At 46.0% G+C, this 21,667-nt stretch overlaps 1 protein-coding gene across 1 annotated transcript in view; it reads left to right on the forward strand.

Moving 5' to 3' along the window:
• Positions 1-8,312: 8,312 nt before the first annotated feature.
• TTC27 (tetratricopeptide repeat domain 27) overlaps positions 8,313-21,667 on the forward strand; it is a 213,417-nt gene continuing 200,062 nt past the window's right edge. The window contains exons 1-3 of the mRNA XM_062209233.1: positions 8,313-8,594; positions 10,372-10,549; positions 13,454-13,583. Coding sequence (XP_062065217.1) covers positions 8,495-8,594; positions 10,372-10,549; positions 13,454-13,583 — 408 coding nt within the window. The 5' untranslated portion in view covers positions 8,313-8,494. The remainder of the gene's footprint in view (positions 8,595-10,371; positions 10,550-13,453; positions 13,584-21,667) is intronic.

Here is a 21,667-nt window from a genome sequence, read left to right on the forward strand (position 1 = left end):
GATCATCCCGCCCGCTGCAGTAAGGCTAGGAGAGCATTAAGAGCTGGCAGTGGCGTCCAGGCGGGAGCTTCTAGACTGGGGCAGTTAGCGAGTGAAGAGGAAGAGCCCACTGGTGGCTTGGAGAAATACACGTTTTTTGGTATGAGAAGAACGTCAGCATGTGGACAAGCCGAGGAGCGAGGGAACGGGTGAGTGTTAAACTTGGGAGTGGATGGAGCAAAGCCCAGCAGAAACAGGGCGTTCTGGGTCCAAAAGCACATACAACTTAACTATAAAGTCGCTATCTTTATGGAAAAGTCTTTAAGAAATAACTGCCTAAGTACCTTTCTAGTACTAAAACCAGAATCTGCAGGGTACACTGAGAATGTTGGGGTGGTATCACGTTGCTCACTCCCATTTTCTCATTGCAGACACAGCGGTCTGTAAACCCTGATGTGCCTAGCACTGTGCTAGCAACTCAAGCAGGCAAGCTTCAGGCCCTACCTAGGCGTTACCTACTGGTCATTTATTCCCCAAATCAGAGCTGATTATTTTTCTGACAAGTTTCTGCTGTTGTGTTGTTTCACCTCACATACTTTTCCAAAATTAAAAACTGGTACTGATGGTGGAGGTGCTGGAGGTACATCAGTTTGATGAAATAACGAGGTTCAGGTCTTGGGAGGTGATCATACTGGGGAGACCCAGACTTTTCCAGACAGTAAGCAGACTGCCCACTGCATCTGTCACACTAGACATGGGGGCAGACCCTGCTGCAGACTTGTAGGGAGCTCGCTAAACTTGGAAGTGGGGACGGGCAGCCAGGTTGAAACAACCATGTAATGAGGAGCCTGACCCAAGCTACTGTGTTGAGGCTTCTGGCTTGGGGCAGGTGGTCAGAGCACGGCAGGGTGTTAGGTGTACCTGCTTTCAATAATGAATCTTTCAGTTGTGATAGTTGAACTCTAATGTATAGCTCATATGGACAATTGGGAAATACTAAAAATACAAAATGTGAAATTACTTTCTAGTATCTCCTATTTTATATACTTTTCTAAATAACTTGTATTTAAATTTTTAACATCTTTTTAAAACTATATTATGCACTTTTCTATCCTTAAAAGTATGGGCTGCATAATATAGATGTACTTAGTTAATCCCTTACTGTTGGACATTTAGGAAGACCTTTCTCTCCCTCACTATCCACTCTGCCTGTAAAAAAAAAAAAGTGCCTTCATTGGAATATACTTCACATCCTTCATAGTGTGCACATCTGTGGTGCACAGTGCACTGGTTTCAGGTCAGCCACGGATATGTGCCACCTAATGGCTGTTGATTCTAGAACGTCTTCATCACTTACAAAGATGCAATCTCATCCTTCAGCTGGAAGCCCATAACCCCCCCTCCCCCCCCAGCCTAAGCTGTGACACTTATCTGTGTTCCATTCATTCTTCAAATTTTATGAAATCTTAGGATGAGGTGCCGACCTGGGTAGGGGTCCCGGAGGTTAGGTTCCTGTAGCATTGGGGCTTTATTGCTTCTGTTCCCGACTGTGTCCAGTAATGGTAAGAATCCTTATCTGAGTTCCCTACCACCTGGAGCTGATTTTATCTGTTACAGTGGGGTTTTACATTTTTCCCCTGTGAAGAGACACCGTGGAAAGAGTTCATTTAGAACATCAGGGAAAGATTAAAGTGAGACACACGCAAGGATGGCATTGACGTAAGCTGCTGAGGCTCACAGCCTTGTGAGAGGCTTTCTCCTCTTCCTCTTTAAGGTCTCACTTTTCCAATAAAGAAGAAAACTGGTACTTTGTCTCCTGATTGTTCTAGAATGCTGCTTAAACATACTCATTTTTTCTAATATGTCAAAAGTTTCTCAAAATGGCCACTATCCTAAGTAAAAAAAATAATAATTTCCCTTTAGTTTATTTAACTTTTCCATTTTCCAGGAAAAATTCAAGAGTTGTGGTTGTGCTGTGACTTAATATAAGAAGCTTTTCTAGTAAGAGGCTTAGACTCTGAGACAGACAGACTGTATGACACGCCAAGTTCAAGGCCACTATAAATGATTGGCAGTCCTAGAGAATTACTGATAATGGGTGCACAATTTTCTGAATATACCAAAAATCACTCTTTTGGTTACCTTTAAAATGTCTAAGTAAACTATTCATTTCTTTTTTTAAAAAAAAAGATTTATTTATTTGAAAGAGTTACACACAGATAGGAGAGGCAGAGAGAGAGAGAGGTCCTCCATCTGCTGGTTCACTCCAAAGCCAGGAGCCAGGAGACTCCTCCAAATCTCCCATGCGGGTGCAGGGGCCCAAGGACTTGGGCTATCTTCCACCGCTTTCCCAGGCCATAACAGAGAGCGGGATTAGAAGAGGAGCAGCTGGGTCTCGAACCAGCGTCCATATGGGATGCTGGCACTGCAGGCAGCAGCCCCACTATTCATTTATAAATGAATGAATGATGCACAGTGTGTGTTTGGTGGCCCTATCTCAGATTCCCCAACCAAGTGGAAGAATAAAAATGTACTGTGTGATCAGTGCCCCAATAATCTTTGGCCCTAGAGTTCAGATTAAATCAAATGACTTTTCACAAATTCACAAGGGAGTGCCCTTGTAAAGATTTTATAGATGGGCTGGCGCTGCAGCTCACTAGGCTAATCCTCCACCTGCGGTGCCAGCACCCCGGGTTCTAGTCCCGGTCGGGGCGCCGGATTCTGTCCCAGTTGCTCCTCTTCCAGTCCAGCTCTCTGCTGTGGCCCCGGAAGGCAGTGGAGGATGGCCCAAGTGCTTGGGCCCTGCACCCGCATGGGAGACCAGGAGAAGCACCTGGCTCCTGGCTTCAGATCGGTTCAGGGCGCCGGCTGTGGCGGCCATTTGGGGGTGAACCAATGAAAGGAAGACCTTTCTCTCTGTCTCTCTCTCTCACTGTATAACTCTGCCTGTCAAAAAAAAAAAAAAAGATTTTATAGATGACCAAGGCAAAGTTGAATCAATCCCTTTTTCACAAATTGGTCATTCATGTCCCTCATGTCCAGTCTGAATGGCTCACTGGCTCCTTTTGTTACCTATGGATATATTTATACATATATATAAAATATTGATTTACATAAAAATATTTATTTATTTGAGAGGTAGAGTTACAGACAGTGAAAGGGAGAGACAGAGAACTCTTCCATCTATTGGTTCACTCCCCAGATGGCTGCAACGGCCGGAGCTGTGCCAATCCAAAGCCAGGAGCCAGGTGCTTCCTGCTGGTCTCCCATGCGGGTGCAGGGGCCAAGGACTTGGGCCATCCTCCACTGCCTTTCTGGGCCACAGCAGAGAGCTGGACAGGAAGAGGAGCAGTTGGGACTAGGCGCCCATGTGGGACACTGGCGCTGCAGGCTGGGGCTTTAAACTGTTGTGCCACAGTGCCGGGCCCTCCCTATATATTCTTCTGAAAAAGATAACTCAGGACAAAACTAAAACACATGGAACATGACTTTGTCCCTGTAGGCAACCTCAACAAAGACCAAGTAAGCCGCATGATAATGATGTGGCAGGCTGCCTCTAAGAGAGCTCTCTGGGGTGGGCAAGATGACAGCAGGTTACACTGCCGCTTTGGACATGCATCCCATATCAGAGGGCGGTGGGTTTGCTTCTGACTTAGCTTCAGGATAATACATCCTGGGAAGCACTGGATGACAGCTCAAGTGTTTGGGCCCATGCCATCCACATGGGAAACCTGGATGGAGTTCCTGGCTCTTGGCTTCCACCTGGCCTGGACTCAGCTGTTGCATGTACCTGTGGAGTAAACTAGCAGATAAAAGATCTGTCTCTCTCTCTCTCTCTCTCTCTGCCTCTCAAGTAGATGAAAATAAATAGACATTTTAGATAGCTCTGGTGATCCCTTCCTCTCGTCTCCTTGGCTGTGGGCTGAACTTACAGATTTGCTTCTAACAAACTGAATATGGTAAAAATGAAAGAATATTCCCCAGCTGATCCAGATTGCCACCTTTATATGGTCTCTTGGTCTGCGAGAAGCCCATGTGGAAAAGCACTGATGTCTGTGGCCGCCTTCCAGCCAGGCCCTCGGGACTGTGTCACAGGAGCTGGGAGGAGGCCTCTCTCCTGCTGACGTCTGGGAGGGACCCAGAGCCCGAAGCGCTCCGCTGAGCTGCCCCTAGAGTCCTGGCCCTCACAGACTGTGAGATCATGAACGTTTGCTGTTTGAGGCTGCTACTTTTTGTGGTCAAGTGTGACAGGGCCAGAGAGAGACCTCTGGGTATACCTCCCAAGCCAAAGGTCTAACAATTTTATCAAGACCTATGTCTAATCTAATTGCCAATGGAGCCCACCTCTACACCAAATGAGCTGATTTCTTGCAATGAAGTACTAGGTCTAGTGACTTTTTTTTAACAGATTTTTTTTTTTTTTATTTTGACAGAGAGACAGAAAGTTCTTCCTTCCATTGGTTCACCCCCCAAATGGCTGCTACGGCTGGAACTACGCTGATCCAAAGCCAGGAGCCAGGTGCTTCTCCTGGTCTCCCATGCGGGTGCAGGGCCCAAGCACCTGGGCCACCCTCCACTGCCTTCCCGGGCCACAGTAGAGAGCTGGACTGGAAGAGGAGCAACCGGTACTAGAACCCGGTGCCCATATGGGATGCCAGCCCGCAGGTGGAGGATTAACCAAGTGAGCCACAGCGCTGGCCCCAAGGTCTAGTGACATTTTGCAGAAGCTACCGCATCATAAATGCCAAGATAAAAGGATGCATTTTGTAAAGGGAGAACAGTGAGACTAGTTAGATCTCCTAGTACTGAGACTGACTTCCTGGTACCAGAAGCGTTTGGACTCGAGGGGCCGGTGTCGGGCTGAGGGTCCCCTGGAATGCTGCCTCGCCAAGATGTTACAATAATCTTGTGGAACCTCCAGAGTTGTTAAAGGATGCTGGGACCCTCTACTCAAAACCTGAAATAAAAAGTCAAAGCTCAATTTATTGCATCTTATAGTGTATCAGTTTGCTTGGACTGCCACAGCAAAGTACCACAGGCTGAGTGGCTTAACCAACAGAAACTCATTTTCTCACCATTCTGGAGGCTACGAGTCCCAGATCCAGGTGTCAGCAGCGTGGGTTTCTTCTGTGGCCTCTCTGCTTGGGTGCAAGACAGCTGCTTTCTAAGAACACCAGTCACGTTGAGTGAGGGACTACCCTGCTGGCTTCCTTTGTCCTAAGACAAGTGAAGTTTTTGGGTGCGTATATACCCATAAACCATCACCACTCCCAGAGTTTCCTTGCTGCTCTTTGTAATCCCTCCCCCATTCCTCCTCACAACAAAAAGCCACTTATATGCTCTCCATCATTACAGATCAGGAGATCAGTTTTCCCTTTGTGGATTTGTATTAGCAGAATCTTAGACTACATGGCTCCCCCTCCAGCATAATTATTTTGATAATCCTAAATATTGCCTTTATAAGAATTCATTCTATTTAATATATTTAACTGAATAGTATTCCAGCATATGACTGTGTCACAATGCAACTCTGCATGGAAATGTGGGTTGTTTGTAGTTTTGGGGTATTACAAATAAAGCTGCTAGGAAGATTTGCAAATACTTTAAAATTATGATTATTAAACATGGATGTTCACAAATATGAAAAGAAATTGAAAGATCATAAAATACTGATTGCAATCCTGACTTCTCTATGCTTGAGCTAATGGAAAATCCTGCCTCCCTTTGATCAAACATATAAATGTATTAAACGTAAAGCTGCCTGGAGAAAGATGTCATATAAAAAAAAGTAAGGGGGCAGTGTTGTGGCATAGTGGGTAAAGCTGCAGCCTACAGTGCCAGCATCCCATATGGGTACCAGTTTGAGTCCCAGCTGCTCCACTTCGATCCCACTCTTTGCCATGGCCTGGAAAAGCAGTAGAAGATGGCCCAAGTCCTTGGGCCCCTGCACCCATGTGGGAGACCCCAAAGAAGCTCCTGGCTCTTGGCTTTGGATTGGCGCAGCTCCAGCTGTTCCAGCCATTTGGGGAGTGAACCAGCAGATGGAAGACCTTTCTCTCTCTCTGCCTCTCTAACTCTGCCTTTCAAATAAATAAATAATCCTTATAAAATAAAAAAAAAAACCTCATAAAAATACAGTGTAAGATTCTTGGTAAAAATGGTATATTGTACACATGCATTTGATTTCTCTTCCTCTTCAAAACCCCTAGAAAATGGAAAAGATAAGGGAAATTAAGGATACAAGGGAAAGGGAGATGGGTGAGTGACAACATTTAGAAGCTAGGCAACTGATTAGGTCTAGCTGGTTAGAGAAAGCGGTATCTTAAAAAGGCAATAGGAGGCCGGCGCCGCGGCTCACTAGGCTAATCCTCCACCTGTGGCGCTGGCATACCGGGTTCTAGTCCCGGTTGGGGCGCCGGATTCTGTCCCAGTTGCTCCTCTTCCAGTCCAGCTCTCTGCTGTGGTCCGGGAGTGCAGTGGAGGATGGCCCAAGTGCTTGGGGCCCTGCACCCGCATGGGAGACCAGGAGAAGCACCTGGTTCCTGGCTTCGGATTGGCGCAGCACGCTGGCCGTAGTGGCCATTTTGGGGGTGAACCAACGATAAAGGAAGACCTTTCTCTCTGCCTCTCAATAAAATAAAATAAAATAAAAAGGCAATAGGAAAAGGTAAGGGAAATTTTATCTACATTGAAAAATACCTAAAAGACTGAGAAACTGGGGCCACCAGATAATGCTGGGGCTGAGGATTACGAGGTGGGAATGTGCGAGGCTAAACCAAGGAGGCCTCATGTAGAGCTGAGTCCCTAAGAGGGAGCCCCTGGCCCATCCACTGCTTTCATTCCAGCACCATGGAGGGGTCCAGAGGGGGTGCAGTACACAAGGGCCTTTTTTTTTTCTTTTAGATTTATTTATTTATTTGAAAGAGTTATAGAGAGGAGAGGGAGGGAGGGAAGGAGAGAGGGAGGGAAGGAGAGAGAGAGAGAGAAAGATCTTTTCCTGTTATGCCACAGCGCCAGCCCCCACACAAGGGTATTTAAAACAATTTTTTTAAAAAAAGATTTATTTTAGGGCCGGCGCCGTGGCTCAACAGGCTAATCCTCCGCCTTGCGGCGCCGGCACACCGGGTTCTAGTCCCGGTCGGGGTGCCGGATTCTGTCCCAGTTGCCCCTCTTCCAGGCCAGCTCTCTGCTATGGCCCGGGAAGGCAGTGGAGGATGGCTCAAGTCCTTGGGCCCTGCACCCCATGGGAGACCAGGAGAAGCACCTGGCTCCTGGCTTCGGATCAGCGCGATGCGCCGGCCGCAGTGGCCATTGGAGGGTGAACCAACGGCAAAAAGGAAGACCTTTCTCTCTGTCTCTCTCTCTCACTATCCACTCTGCTTGTCAAAAAAAAAAAAAAAAAAAAAAAAAGATTTATTTTAAAGGCAGAGTTACAGAGGGGAGGGGGAGGGAGAAACAAAGAGACAGAGTGAGATTTTGCACTCCATGGGTCACTCCAGAAATGGCTGCAATGGCCAGAGCTAGGCTGAACTGAAGCCAGGATCCAGGAGCTTCTTCTAGGTCTCCCACGTTGGTGCAGAACCCCATGTACTTGGGCCATCTTCCGCTGCTTTCCCAGGCACACAAGCAGGGAGCTGGATTGAAAAGTGGAGTAGCTGGGACTTGAATTAGCACCCATATGGGATGCTGGAGCAGGCTGTGGCTTAACCCACTGCACAACAAAGCTGGGCCCCTAAAAAAATTAAAAAAAAAAAAAACTTTATTTGAAAGGCAAAGAGAGAGAGGGCGGGAGGGAGAGAGACATTTCTTCCTTTTTTTGACATGCAGAGTTAGACAGTGAGAGAGACAGAGAGAAAGGTCTTGTTTCCGTTGGTTCACTCTCCAAATGGCCGCGATGGCCGGAGATACGCCGATCCGAAGCCGGGAGCCAGGTGCTTCCTCCTGGAGACATTTCTTCTATCCACTGGTTCTCTCCCAAAATGCCTGTAACAGCTGGGGCTGGGCCAAGCTGAAGCAGAGCCTGACACTCCATCCAGGTCTCCCTAGCGGCTGGGCAGGGATGCAACTACTTGAGCCATCACCTGCTGGGTGCGCGTCAGCAGGATGCTCGCCTGTTAAACCACCATGGCCAAGAGCTCTGCTTCACCTTGCGTTTCATCCCGAGGCGCCACACCTTTTTCTCCCCTTTCCCTTCACTGCCCGAGAAAGCTCCCCTTGGGGGCGGGCGGGGCTCGGCCTCCGCCCTTAGACCCGCCCCTGGGCGGGGCTTAGACCCCGGACACCTCCCATTGGTCTGGGAGGAAGCCAACCCGGGAACGCGAGTTTTTCCCAGGGTGCCCCGCGCTGCTGTCATGGCTGCCTCCTTGGGCTGGCTTCCGCACACGGGGTTCTAGGGCCGTGGGTGTCTTTACGGTCACTGAAGTCGCCCGTGGGCTTCGGCGTGGGCCTTTTTCCTTTTATTCTGTTTCTTTGACCCCTGTGTGAGGCCTCGCAGGAACCTGTTTTGGCTTCGGCGATGTCCGGGGTGGCGTGGACCCCGGAGCTGGCGGTTCTGAGGGGCTTTCCCACTGAGGCCGAGCGGCAGCAATGGAAGCAGGAGGGCAGCTCCGGCTCAGGTGAGAGAGATGCACCTGTTAGGGCCTCCGGCCAGCGTGGGAGCTGGGAGGGAAAAAGCGTGGTGCCGGCAGCTGGATTCTGGCCCCGTGTCTTCCCTCTCCCCAACCAGAGCTGTCGGTTTAGGGCTTGGGGTTTGTTGAGCCCTTGACAGGGTGGGCATGGCGCTCAGGCTCCTTGTGAGGGCTTAGCCCAGACTGCTCACCGTCCAGGTTCGGTGATCAACATTAGCAGTGTCAGTTTGTTTTCTGAGCTCTTCACATTCAGTCACCTAACCCCTGTGACAGACGTAAGGTAGGTACCACTTGGAATTCAGTTTTGCGGATGAAAACATTGCCACACTGATTGATTGATTGGTTCCAGGTAACGCTGCTGGGAAGCAGAAAAGCTGAAACGAGGCAGCCAGGGTGTGATTCTTGTGATCGGTGCACATTTGCCAGAAAAATCAAGAGTTTAAAGGCACATTTACTTATTAGCTGGAGATGGGGATGTCTGGTTGAGGAATTTAGGTGGCCCTGGGAGGGAAATAACAACAATATATAAAGACTGTGTGTGTGTGTGTTTAAGTACACACAGGTGTCAGGCAGGAGGAAATTTACAGTCCCCGGTCTGAAGGCTGGTGGTCAGGAAGTTTCGTGGAAGGTCAGATTTGAGCTGGTTTCTGATGAAAGGGTGAGACTGACAAAGTGGAGGAGTTCAGTGGAGAAACCACGCGTGCAGAAGAGTTGCAGGGGACCTATGTGTAAACCAGCCTGTTGGAGTGACTTGATGAGGATGAAGAGCAGAAATAGGAGGAGCCCAAGTGTGGAAATTCCCAGATCTCTGGATAAGGAAGCTTTTCTGTCGGCAGTGGAATCTTTGTGAATTTACCCTTAGAGAGACAAGAAATGGGGAGGGAGAGCCAAAGAAAGATCTGTTTTATTTATTTATCTATCTGTTTTATTCACTCCCCAAATGCCCACATAGACCTTCCAGAAGCTGGGAATCAGGAACTCAATCTGAGATTTGCCGGTGGATGGCAGAGACCAACTACTTGAGCCAGCATCTGTTGCCTCTGAGAGACAGCGTTACTATGGAGCTGGGATCAAGAGCAGCAGCTAGAGCTTGAACCTAGACCTTCTTTTTTTCTTTTGACAGGCAGAGTGGATAGTGAGAGAGAGAGAGAGACAGAGAGAAAGGTCTTCCTTTTGCCGTTGGTTCACCCTCCAATGGCCGCCGCGGCTGGCGTGCTGTGGCCGGCGCACCGCGCTGATCCGATGGCAGGAGCCAGGTGCTTCTCCTGGTCTCCCATGCGGGTGCAGGGCCCAAGCACTTGGGCCATCCTCCACTGCCTTCCCGGGCCATAGCAGAGAGCTGGCCTGGAAGAGGGGCAACCGGGATAGAATCCGGCACCCCAACCGGGACTAGAACCCGGTGTGCTGGCGCCGCAAGGCGGAGGATTAGCCTGTTAAGCCACAGCGCTGGCCCCAGTTGGCATCTTAATGACCGTGTGGAATGCCCACCTCCCAGAAGGGTTTCAGTAACTACTAATAAAGAATATTATTTCTGATTCCAGCTTCCAGCTTGCTGCTCAGAATAGCATGAGGGAGTCTCTAATCCTAGGAGTTTGTGTCATAGGGACTTTGTCAGTACGTTGTGATGAATGTGTATCAGGTATTCTAAATGTGCACAGTTTTTTGCATGCTAAAATGGTAGATTCACCTAGTAGGGTTATACTTAACGGTGTAAAAAAAGTTGTTCTTTTGGATTACTGTACTAATTTTTTTTTTTCTATTACAGAGAGTGCATTTTTCCTGCAGTTGCTGCTAGAAGGGACCTATGAGGCTGTGTTCCTAAATTCAGTGACTCAGAATATTTTTAATTCAACAACAATGGCTGAAGAAAAGATTGACAGCTTCCTGGAGGAGAAGATCATATCATTCCTTGACAACTCAACAGATGTGGACAAAATGGAAAGGTAGAATTTTATCTAAAATTTTTATAGGAAGACTTTGAATACATCTAATAGAGCCTTGATAGGGTAAAGCACTGATTTTAGTAGTTGTTGAGAAACCTGGCTTCTGTTTCCTTGGAACTCATGGTGTACCAAGTAATCTTTTTTTTTTTAAGATTTATTTATTTATTTGAAAGTCGGTTACACAGAGAGAGAAGGAGAGGCAGAGAGAGAGAAAGGTCTTCCATCCACTGGTTCACTCCCAGTTGGCTCCCCAGTTGGCTGCAACGGCCAGAGCTGCACTGATCCGAAGCCAGGAGCCAGGAGCTTCTTCCAGGTCTCCCACGTAGGGGCCCAAGGACTTGGGCCATCTTCTACTGTTTTCACAGACCAAAGCTGAGAGCTGGCTCGGAAGTGGAGCAGCTGAAACTCAAACTGGCCGCCCATATGGGATGCCTGCTCTTCAGGTGGCAGCTTTTCCCCCTACACTACAGCGCGGGTCCCCAAGTCATCTTTTGTAAGAAGTCTTGTGCAGAAGGCCATCCAGAATGGAGAAGCAAAGTGGTATAAGATTAAAATTTCATATGGAAGACTGATGTGTAATTGTGTATTAGTTAACTGTTAACCCACTGATCTTCATAAAGGTTTTTAGTTGTAGGCAAGACTTTAGACTATTTCCTTTTCACTAGAAAATGTACACTTCTTTGAATCTTTTTTTTAAGGTAAACTTTTTTTTTGGATTTATTTATTTATTTGAGAGGCAGAGTTATAGAGAGAGGGGTCTTCCATCAGCTGGTTCACTCCCCAAATGGCTGCAGTGGTCAGAGCTGGGTCAATCCAAAGCCAGGAGCCAGGAGCTTCTTCCAGGTCTCCCATGCGGGTGCAAGGACCCCAACTCTTGAGCCATCTTCTACTGCTTTCTCAGGCCACAGCAGAGAGCTGAATCGCAAGTGGAGCAGCCAGTACTCAAACCGATGCCCTTATGGGATGCCGGCGCTGCAGGTGCAAGATTAACCTACTGTGCCACAACACCAGCACCCCACATTAAATCTTGATTATCTTTAAAATGCTTGCAATTTTTTTTTTTGGACAGGTAGAGTTAGGCAGTGAAAGAGGGAGACAGAGAGAAAGGTCTTCCTTCCGTTGGTTCACCCCCCCAAATGGCCACTTATGGCTGGCGTGCTGCGCCGATTCAAAAGCCAGGAGCCAGGTGCTTCCTCCTGGTCTCCCATGTGGATGCAGGGCCCAAGCATTTGGGCCATCCTCCACTGCCTTCCCGGGCCATAGCAGAGAGCTGGCCTGGAAGGGGAGCAACCGGGACAGAATCCGGCGCCCCAACCGGGACTAGAACCCGGGGTGCCAGTGCTGCAGGCGGAGGATTAGCCTAGTGAGCCACGGCGCCGGCCCCTGCAATTTTATTTTATCATTATTTCTAGTGAATGGCTTCACTTAGTCCCCTTAAGAAATAAACCAAGCTGGTGCTGTGGCATAATAGGCTAAGCCTCTACTTGTGGTGCTTGTACCCTATATGGGTGCTGGTTCGTGTCCTGTCTGCTGCTTTTTCTGATCTAGCTCTCTGCTATGGCCTGGGAAAGTACTGGAAGATGGCTCAAGTGCTTGGGACCCTGTACCTATGGGGAGATCCAGAAGGAGCCTCCTGGCTCCTGGCTTCGTATTAGCCCAGCCTCCATCTCATGTGGCCATTTGGGGAGTGAACCAGCAGTTGGAAGACTTTCCTCTCTGTCTTGCTCTCTGTAACTCCACCTCTCAAACAAATGAATAAATCTTCAGGAGCGGGTGCTGAGGCGTAGTGGATGGAGCTGCTGCCTGTGGTGCTGGCAGCCCATATGGAACCAGTTCTAGTCCTGGCTCTCTACTTCCTATCCAGCTCTTTGGTATGTCCTGGGAAAGCAGTAGAAACATGCCCCAAGACTTTGGGCCTCTGCATCCATGTGGGAAACCAGAAGAAGCTCCAGGCGCCTGGCTTCAGATCAGCCCAGCTGCAGCCGTTTTGGCTATTTGGGGAGTGAATCAGCAGATGGAAGACTCACTCTCTCTCAATTCTCCCTCTCTGTCTCTGTCTCTTTGCTTCTCTCTCTCTGCCTCTACCTTTCAAATAAATAAATAAAATATGTTTTTTTTTTAAAGATATGCATAAGCACTATGAAAAAAATTTTTAAAAATTTAAAAATGTAGGCTAGATTCTGGTAACAAATTTATAGCATTTGTGCAGGCAATCCCCATCCCAGTATCCATTAACAAAAAAACAAGAGGGGGCTGGCGCTGTGGCATAGTGGGTAAAGCTGCCACCTGCAATGCCAGCATCCCATTTGGGTGCCAATTCAAGTCCTGGCTGCTCTACTTCCCATCTGGGCTCCCTGCTAATGCGGGAGGATTGCGGAGGATGCCCAAAGTCCTTGGGCCCCTGCAGCCACATGGGAGACCTGGAAGAAGCTCCTGGCTCCTGGCTTCGGATCAGCGCAGCTCTGGCCATTGAGACCAACTGGGGAGTGAGCCATGGATGGCTCTCTCTCTCTCTGCCTCTTCTTCTCTCTCTGTGTAATTCTGACTTTCAAATAAATAAAAATATATAAAAAAAAAACAAAGGAATAAATTTCTCTCTCTTAAAAAAAATGCAGCTGCTAGAAAGTTTCAAATTAGGTATTGGCTGCAGTTAGTGAATTTAAATTGTATTTAATTGTAATTAATTTAAATTTAAAAGAGCCATGTGTGGTTCATAGTTATACTATTGAACATTGCAGACCTAGGTTGTTTAAGTTTCAGAATTTTTTTTAGTATTACTTTAGGATGGTCTCACTAAATGTTGGTTGGCTGTTTTTGCATGGTCAAAGTGAAATGAGATAGTGTGCTTGGCGTGCTTTGGTGAGAGTGGCTCATGTCTATTTCTTTAATCATGTTTATATGCAGACAGCAGCTGACATTCCTGCTTGGTGTGAGCAGTTTACAGCTTTTTGTTCAGAGTAACTGGACGGGGCCTCCTGTTGATCTACACCCTCAGGATTTTTTGCCATCTGTTTTGTTCCAGCAATTCAGTGAGGTATGCCTGTTGTTATCGTGGTATTGATTCTTCACGAACGGGTCTTCATAAGCCAAAGTTAGTAGTAGGCAGGAGAGAGTTGTGACTTTGTAGTCTGTGTCTTGCTGAGATTGCTTATTCAAATGTTCAGTTATTTCCAGAAGTGCCATTGTCAATCTCAGTCTCCTCTTCAGACATTTCCCCATTCTGTGGAGCTCTAGTAACTGCTCTTTTTATGAAAACACAGACACCTGTGGCACTCACCCAGTTGCTTATATTACCATACTTACATTAATGTTTGTTCTGGAACTGGTAAATTTTGCTACACTGCTAAAGAATGGCTCCTGGGGACCTGGAAGAAGCTCCTGGCTTCAGTCTGGCCCAACCCTGACCATTGAGGCCATCTGGGGAGTGAACCAGTGGATGGAATGTCCCATTCTCTGTAACTCTGCCTTTCAAATAAATGAAATAAATCTTAAAAAAAAGAAAAGAAAAAAAAAAAAGAGTGACTACTAGGGATAGTTTTTTTTGATATTACAAATACTTTCTTAAATTGTCTGGCCCAGAGATGCCCATTGGTGCTATGAAAAGAATATTATTGACCTGCTTTAGTAACTCATCAGTTGAGCTTGCCATTTGAGTTCCTTAGGCATTTTTGGACGCATATGCATTGGGATGTGTAGGTGAAATGATCTGTAGAAGGAGTTTGGTGAAGTGATCTGTAGAAGGAGTATGATCATCTGGGTTTATCTCACTGTCTTGGTGATCTTGAACACAGCTGTCAGTCACTCAGCTGAGAAAAAAGGCCTATAAGCATCTGTAGCTTATATAGTAAAAGGGGCCTACCTGTTTCCTGTTACCTGGCTTCCAGAGTTAGAAGCAGCAAAGAAATATGGAATTGACTTATTGGAGATAAATATTAATAATCTGATGGTGGAGTGGATAGAAAATAAGTACCAAAGGAGCATTATCTGAAAAGTCTAGTGTTGAATCTGTACTCAAGAGCTTAGTGAATTACTATTTCCATGTAGCAATAGAATAGTTGAGATTCATACTACTGACTGTTAGTCGTCATTTTTAAGGTCAAAAAGAAGACAATTTAAAAACTATACTTTAGGGGCTGGTGCCATTGACACGCCGGGTTAATGCCCTGGCCTGTGGTGCCGGCATCCCATAAGGGTGCTGGTACATGTCCTGGCTGCTCCGCTTCTGATCTAGCTCCCTGCTGATGCACCTGGAGAGGAAACAGAGGATGGCTCAAGTCCTGGAGCCTCTGTACCTGAGTGGGGGACCCAGAAGAAGCTCCTGACTCCTGGCTTCAGATTGGCTCAGTTCTGGCTGTTGCGGCCATTTGGGGAGTGAACCAGCAGATGGAAGGCCTCTTTCTGTCTCTATCTCCATCTGTAACTCTGTCTTTGAAATAAATAAAATAAATCTTAAAGAAAACTCATAGAAACCTGTACTTTATAAAGGTTTTCATCCAAATTGGGGTGAAGAGGGAAGGAATCCTAAACCAAAGATTCTGCTACTTGAAGTGATAAGCTTCAACGACTGAGAAATTTCCTTATATGGAATGTGTTATTCCTTCTCGTACTGTATATGAAACAGTTTCTGACTTCTGAGGCCCTGTCATATAGATTAGAAGTCCATCAAAAAGAGTCCTAAGTATTTACTGAACACTGATAGGCAGTTTGAATTGTGCTTAATTCATGTGCGTTGTCAACTTGATCTTTACAGATTTGAGGTGTTCTATAAATGAGAATACTGAAGCTCAGAATGGTGAAAGAAACTTGCCAAAGGTTTTGTTGTGGAAGGGTTGGAGTCCACATTGTCTGGTTCCAAATCCATAATTCTTTCTTCTGTATGAGTATAGAAGTGCCTGTAAACTCCAGTAACAATTCAAAGTGGTTATATGAGAAGTTTAGACCATAAGAGATACTGGTGTTAACTAAGAGATTTTTGGAAACTATGTTTTGTCAAAAGAGACCTTTTAGTTGAGTGTGTTTTATGCTAGAATGAAGGGTCAGTGGGAAGTGGGGAGGTAGAGACGAGGAGGAAGTGCATTCTTGGTGGAGTTGTGTGAGCAGATATCTAGAGGGGAGGAGAAGAGCATGGAGCTGTGGGGAAAATGCTGTGACTGCAGGAGTGGAGCCAAGTAGCAGACTGGACGGGTTTCACATCAGAGCTTAGGAAACTTTGAGCAAGCCCTTGGTTTTCATTTTTGTGTTGGAACTAACTCAAATATTCAAGAGCATATGAAACATGTGCGCTTTAATACTAAGTCTCCTTTGTACTTATTACCTAGCTTGAGAGGTAGAACGTTACTGGCATCATAGACTATGTCTCTTGACTTGCTCCTCTAATGTTAGATTCCTGTTTCAGCAAATGTGAAGGGCCTGGGTTCCTGAGAGCCTTCGAACTATATTCTCTTTCTGTTTAGCAGTCTTCTCTATTTGCCTGTTGTGCGGTTAATACCGTGTTCTCCCTGTGCTGTGACTTCTTAAGGGTTGGGACATGCTGCCATAGACGGTCCCCTCTGTAGGCTTCCTGGCAGCATCCTTAGCTTCCCTCTCTCATGGATCATTCTCATGAATTTTGTGTTCATCAATCCATTGCTTTTCTTCATAGTTTTAACAGCTAAGGTGTATCCATAGATGTTTAATGCTGCCAACTGTGGACTTTTTATTAGTGAAATCTGCAGCATATGTTCTTTATGACTTCCTTTGTTATATGATATACTTTTTTTAAAAAAAGATTTTTATTTTTATTTGAGAGTTAGAGTTACAGACAGTGAGAGGGAGAGACAGAAAGGTTTTCCTTCCATTGGTTCACTCTCCAAATGGCCGCAGTGGCCAGAGCTGCGCTGATCTGAAGCCAGGAGTCAGAAGCTTCCTCTAAGTCTCTCATGCAGGTACAGGGGCCCAAGGACTTGGGCCATCTTCTACTGCTTTCCCAGGCCATAGCAGAGAGCTGGATAGAAAGTGGAGCAGCCGGGACTAGAACCGGCGTCCATATGGGATGCTGGCAACGCAGGCAGAGGATTAACCTACTGCACCATGGCGCCAGCCCCTCAGTGATAGACTTTTGAACCTATACTATTATTTTTAGTGTTATATAATTTTCTAATTGTGTGAATATACATACCATAATTTATACATCTATTATGTTCTTGATTCCATTTTTGTTGGTATGGTCAGTGCTATTAGGAACACATCTGGAAATCATTTACAAGATTTTCAAAGCATTGCATACTTTAAAAATGATAGTATTTGCTACAGTGTGCTAAGAAGAGGCTATTTTTACTTTTCCCTGGCTATGCTTGGCTACCTTGAGTGCTGAGGCAATCAGTATTTTTTTTTTTTTAAATTATTTTTTGCCAGGCAGAGTTAGACAGTGAGAGAGACAGAGAGAGAGTTATAGACAGTGAGAGAGAGACAGAGAGAAAGGTCTTCCTTCTGTTGGTTCATTCCCCAATGGCTGCCATGGCCAGTGCTGCACTGATCCGAAGCCAAGAGCCAGGTACTTCCTCCTGGTCTCCCATGTGGGTGCAGGGACCCAAGAACTTGGGCTATCCTCCGTTGCCCTCCCAGGCCACAGCAGAGCGCTGGACTGGAAGAGGAGCAACTGGGACAGAATCCAGCACCCCAACCGGGACTAGAATCCGGGGTGCTGGTGCCACAGGTGGAGGATTAGCCAAGTAAGCCACAACACTGGCAGAGGCAATCAGTATTTCAAGAGACTTAGAAACCCTTCTCCATCTATTTGGGAGACAGCAAATTACTGTGACTTACAAACATCAGAAATTTATTTTTTCCAATTCTGGAGACTTCTACCAAAGTGCGAGCAGACTTAGAGTCTGTGAGGGGCTGCTTCCTCATAGATAGCGCTGCACGTCTGTGTTCTCGCCTGGTGAGAAGGGCTGGCTGGCTCTCTGAGTTCTTATGAAGCCATGAATCCTATCACAACAGCTGTACTCTCATGAGCCAATCAGTTGCCAAAGACCCCTGCCTCCTAATCCCATTACCTTGGAGGCAAGGATTTCAATATGTGAGTTTGAGGGAGACTTCAACAGTCAGACCATATTAGGCTACACTACATGTGCATATATCCACCAATGGAGTTGTTATAGGGTATAGGGCTGTTCAGCTTTTTCAGGGTTAATACCAAGTTGTTTTCAAGAAAGTTTTAATATTTACACTCTTTACCAGCTTTCCAAGGATGGTAGCATTTATTTGGAAGACAGAGGGTGTTAAAGTTTTGAACCTTGGGAGTGGCACGTTGGTATGTTTTAGCTGCCATTTTCCTGTGCTGATTCATCTTTGTTGGTTCTTGTGGGGTGCAAATATTTGTGAACATACTTTATGGTCATGGAATACAGTCATCACAGCGAAATTAATTTTTCCCTCTTTTAACATGACTTTGGCATTTGTTGAGCTGTTTTTTGAGACTGGTGCTTTTCAGCCCCTGAGGAATAGCACTGAGGCCCTTGTCTGAGCAGTGGATCATCTCTCACACTTAAAGATTGAGCTCATGGAATCTGGGGTTATATTAAGTTTGTCTCGGGCTTCTACATGTTGAGCTTTTTCCACTATTATGTTGATAAATATGCATTTTTATATGTCATATGCTCTCATCACTGAGGATTGTTCTTCAGGGAGTTATAACCTTGGCTTTGTCTTTTTTATTGAAAATATAAATAATCCTCTTTAAAACAGGCCATTTTTCAAAATCTCTGGAAGCACATTTAGAACTCAGAATGTCAGTGTTAGATCATAGGGTAAGAAGATACAGAAAAACAATGCTGGCGCTGTGGCTTAACAGGCTAATCCTCCACCTTGCGGTGCCGGCACACCCGGTTCTAGTCCCAGCTGGGGCGCCGGATTCTATCCCGGTTGCCCCTCTTCCAGGCCAGCTCTCTGCTATGGCCGGGGAAGGCAGTGGAGGATGGCCCAAGTCCTTGGGCCCTGCACCTCATGGGAGACCAGGAGAAGCACCTGGCTCCTGGCTTCGGATCAGCGCGATGCGCCAGCCGCAGTGGCCATTGGAGGGTGAACCAACGGCAAAAAAGGAAGACCTTTCTCTCTGTCTCTCTCTCTCACTATCCACTCTGCCTTTCAAAAAAAAAAAAAGAAAGAAAGAAAAACATTTAAATATTTCTTGATGATCCATGAGTAACACTAGGAAAATAAATTTGTTTATTCATTCATTTCTTCTTTTAAGTATTATTTGCTGTATTTTTTTTAATAAATGAAGCTTTTTTTCACATAGCAGTTTTTTTTTTTTTTAAGATTTATTTATTTATTTGACAGGCAGAGTTACAGAGAGGCAGAGGCAGGGAGAGAGAGAGAGAGAGAGAGAGAGAGAGAGAGGTTCTTCTATCCACTGGTTTATTCCCCAAATGGCTCCAGTGGCTGGAGCTGGGCAGATCCGCAGCTAGGAGCCAGGAGCTTTTTCTGGGTCTCCCACGTGGGTGCAGGGGCCCAAAGATTTGGGCCATCTTCTGCTGCTTTCCTCGGTTGCATTAGCAGAGAGCTGGAACAGAAGTGGATTAGCCAGGACTCGAACTGGCACCCATATGGGATGCCAGCACTACAAGCAGCAGGCTTTACCCACTATGCCACAGTGCTGGCCCCTTGCCTTATTTGTGAATATCATCTCTAGAGAGCTTTGTATTGAAAAGTAGGAGGTTTGGTAACTGACTACTAGCTTTCAGTATTGGAGGCAGTGATATCCAGAAATCATGGGTTATCTCCTTGTATAATTTTGTTTCTTACTCTATTATATTACTTGTTTACTGTTTCTATTTAGGGATTTTATTTAGAAGATAATGATCTGAACTTTTGCTAGAACAGATAGCCATATTTATGCAAGTGATTGGGATAAAGATTTTTTTTTATTTAGTAAATATAAATTTCCAAAGTACAGTTTATGGATTACAATGGCTCCCCACCCCTCCATAATTTCCCTCCCACTCGCACCCCTCCCATCTCCTGCTCCCTCTCCCATTCCATTTACATCAAGATTCATTTTCAATTATCTTTATAAACAGAAGATCGATTTAGTATATATTAAGTAAAGATAGTATCAGTTTGCACCCACACAGAAACACAAAGTGTAAAAATACTGTTTCAGTACTAGTTATACCATTACCTCACATTGGACAACACATTAAGGACAGATCCCACATGAGAAGTAAGTATACAGTGACTTCTGTTGCTGACTTAACAATTTGACACTCTTATTTATGGCGTCAGTAATCTCCCTAGGCTCTAGTCACGAGTTGCCAAGGCTATGGAAGCCTTTAGGGTTCGCCGACTTTGATCTTATTCCGACAGGGTCATAGTCAAAGTGGAAGTTCTCTCCTCCCTTCAGAGAAAGGTACCTCCTTCTTTGATGGCCCCATTCTTTCCACTGGGATCTCACTCACAGAGATCTTTCATTTAGATCTTTTTTTTTTTTTTTTTTTTGTCCCCAGAGTGTCTTGGCTTTCCATGCCTACAATACTGTCATGGGCTCTTCAGCCAGATCCGAATGCCTTAAGGGCTGATTCTGAGGCCAGAGTGCTATTTAGGACATCTGCCATTCTATGAGTCTGCTGTGTATCCCGCTTCCCATGATGGATCATTCTCTCCCTTTTTGATTCTATCAGTTAGTATTAGCAGACACTAGTCTTGTTTATCTGATCCCTTATACACTTAATCCCATCTTTATGATCAATCATCAACTTAAACTAATCACTTTGACTAGTGAGATGGTATTGGTACATGCAACCTTGATGGGATTGTATTGGAATCCCCTGGCATGTTTCTAACTCCACCATTTGGGGCAAGTCCGATTGAGCATGTCCCAAATTGTACATCTCCTCCCTCTTGGGATAAAGATTTTTTTAAAAAAATTATTTATTTGAAAGGCAGAGTGACAGAGATTGAGGCAGAGAGATCTTCCATCCACTGGTTCACTCCCCAGATGGTCTCAATGGCTAGAACTATGTCAGGGTGAAGCCAGGAACTAGGAGCCTCATCTGAGTTTCCCATGTGGGTGTAAGCACCCAAGTACTTGTGCTATCTTCCACTCTTGTCCTAGGCACAACAGCAGGGATCTGGATTGAAACTGGAGCAGCCAGGACACAAACCAGCACCCATGTGTGGCACCTGACTGTGCCATAACACCACCCAGCATTCTTTTTGTTAAAGTCAGGCTTTATGTCTTCTTGTCTTCACCAGTTTGGCTTGGATGTTACAACATGATTTCATGAGGATGGAAGTAGTTTGGGCATGTTAGACAAGTTCTCTTGAGCTCTTTAAAAATATATTTTTTATATATATTTGGAAGAGAGAGAAATAGAGAGAGATGAGAGAGAGAGAGAAATGGAGAAACACTGCCAACCACTGGCTCACTTCCTAAATGCTGGACCAGTCTGAAGCCAGGAACTGGGAACTCAGTTCTGATCTCCCATGTGGATGTCACGAACTCCACTATTTGAACTGTCACTCCTGCCTCCCAGGGTCTGTATTGGCAGGAAGCTGGAGTCAGGACTTGAACCCAGATGTTCTGATATGGGTTGCAAGCTTCTTAACCATTAGGCTAAAGGCCCACTTCTCTTGAGTTGGTAAATCAGCATAGTAGGGGCCAGTGCTGTGGCACAGCATGTTAAAGCCCCAGCCTGCAGCATCAGAATCCAATACGGGCACCAGTTTGAATCCCAACTGCCCCTCTTTAGATGCAGCTCTCTGCTGTGGCCTGGGAAAGCAGTAGAAGATGGCCCAAATCCTTGGATCCCTGCACCCGTGTGGGAGACTCGAAGGAAGCTCTGGCTCCTGGCTTCTGGCTTCAGATTGGCTCAGCTCTGGCCGTTGTGGTCATTTGGGGAGTGAACTGGCGGAATGCAAGAGGTCTCTCTTTCTGGTTCTACCTCCCTCTGTAACTGTCTTTCAAATAAATAAAATAATTCTTGAAAAAAATAAATCAATATATTAGCCTATTTATTCAGTACCTCCAAATGGGATTCTCGCCATGTACCTCAGACTCATCCAAGTCTGAACTCATAATGAATTTCTTCTCCAAAGTGGATCTTCTTCTAGTATCCAGTATCTGTTTTCCACATC

Source organism: Lepus europaeus, chromosome 13 (assembly GCF_033115175.1).
Source record: "Lepus europaeus isolate LE1 chromosome 13, mLepTim1.pri, whole genome shotgun sequence".
NCBI lineage: Eukaryota > Metazoa > Chordata > Mammalia > Lagomorpha > Leporidae > Lepus > Lepus europaeus.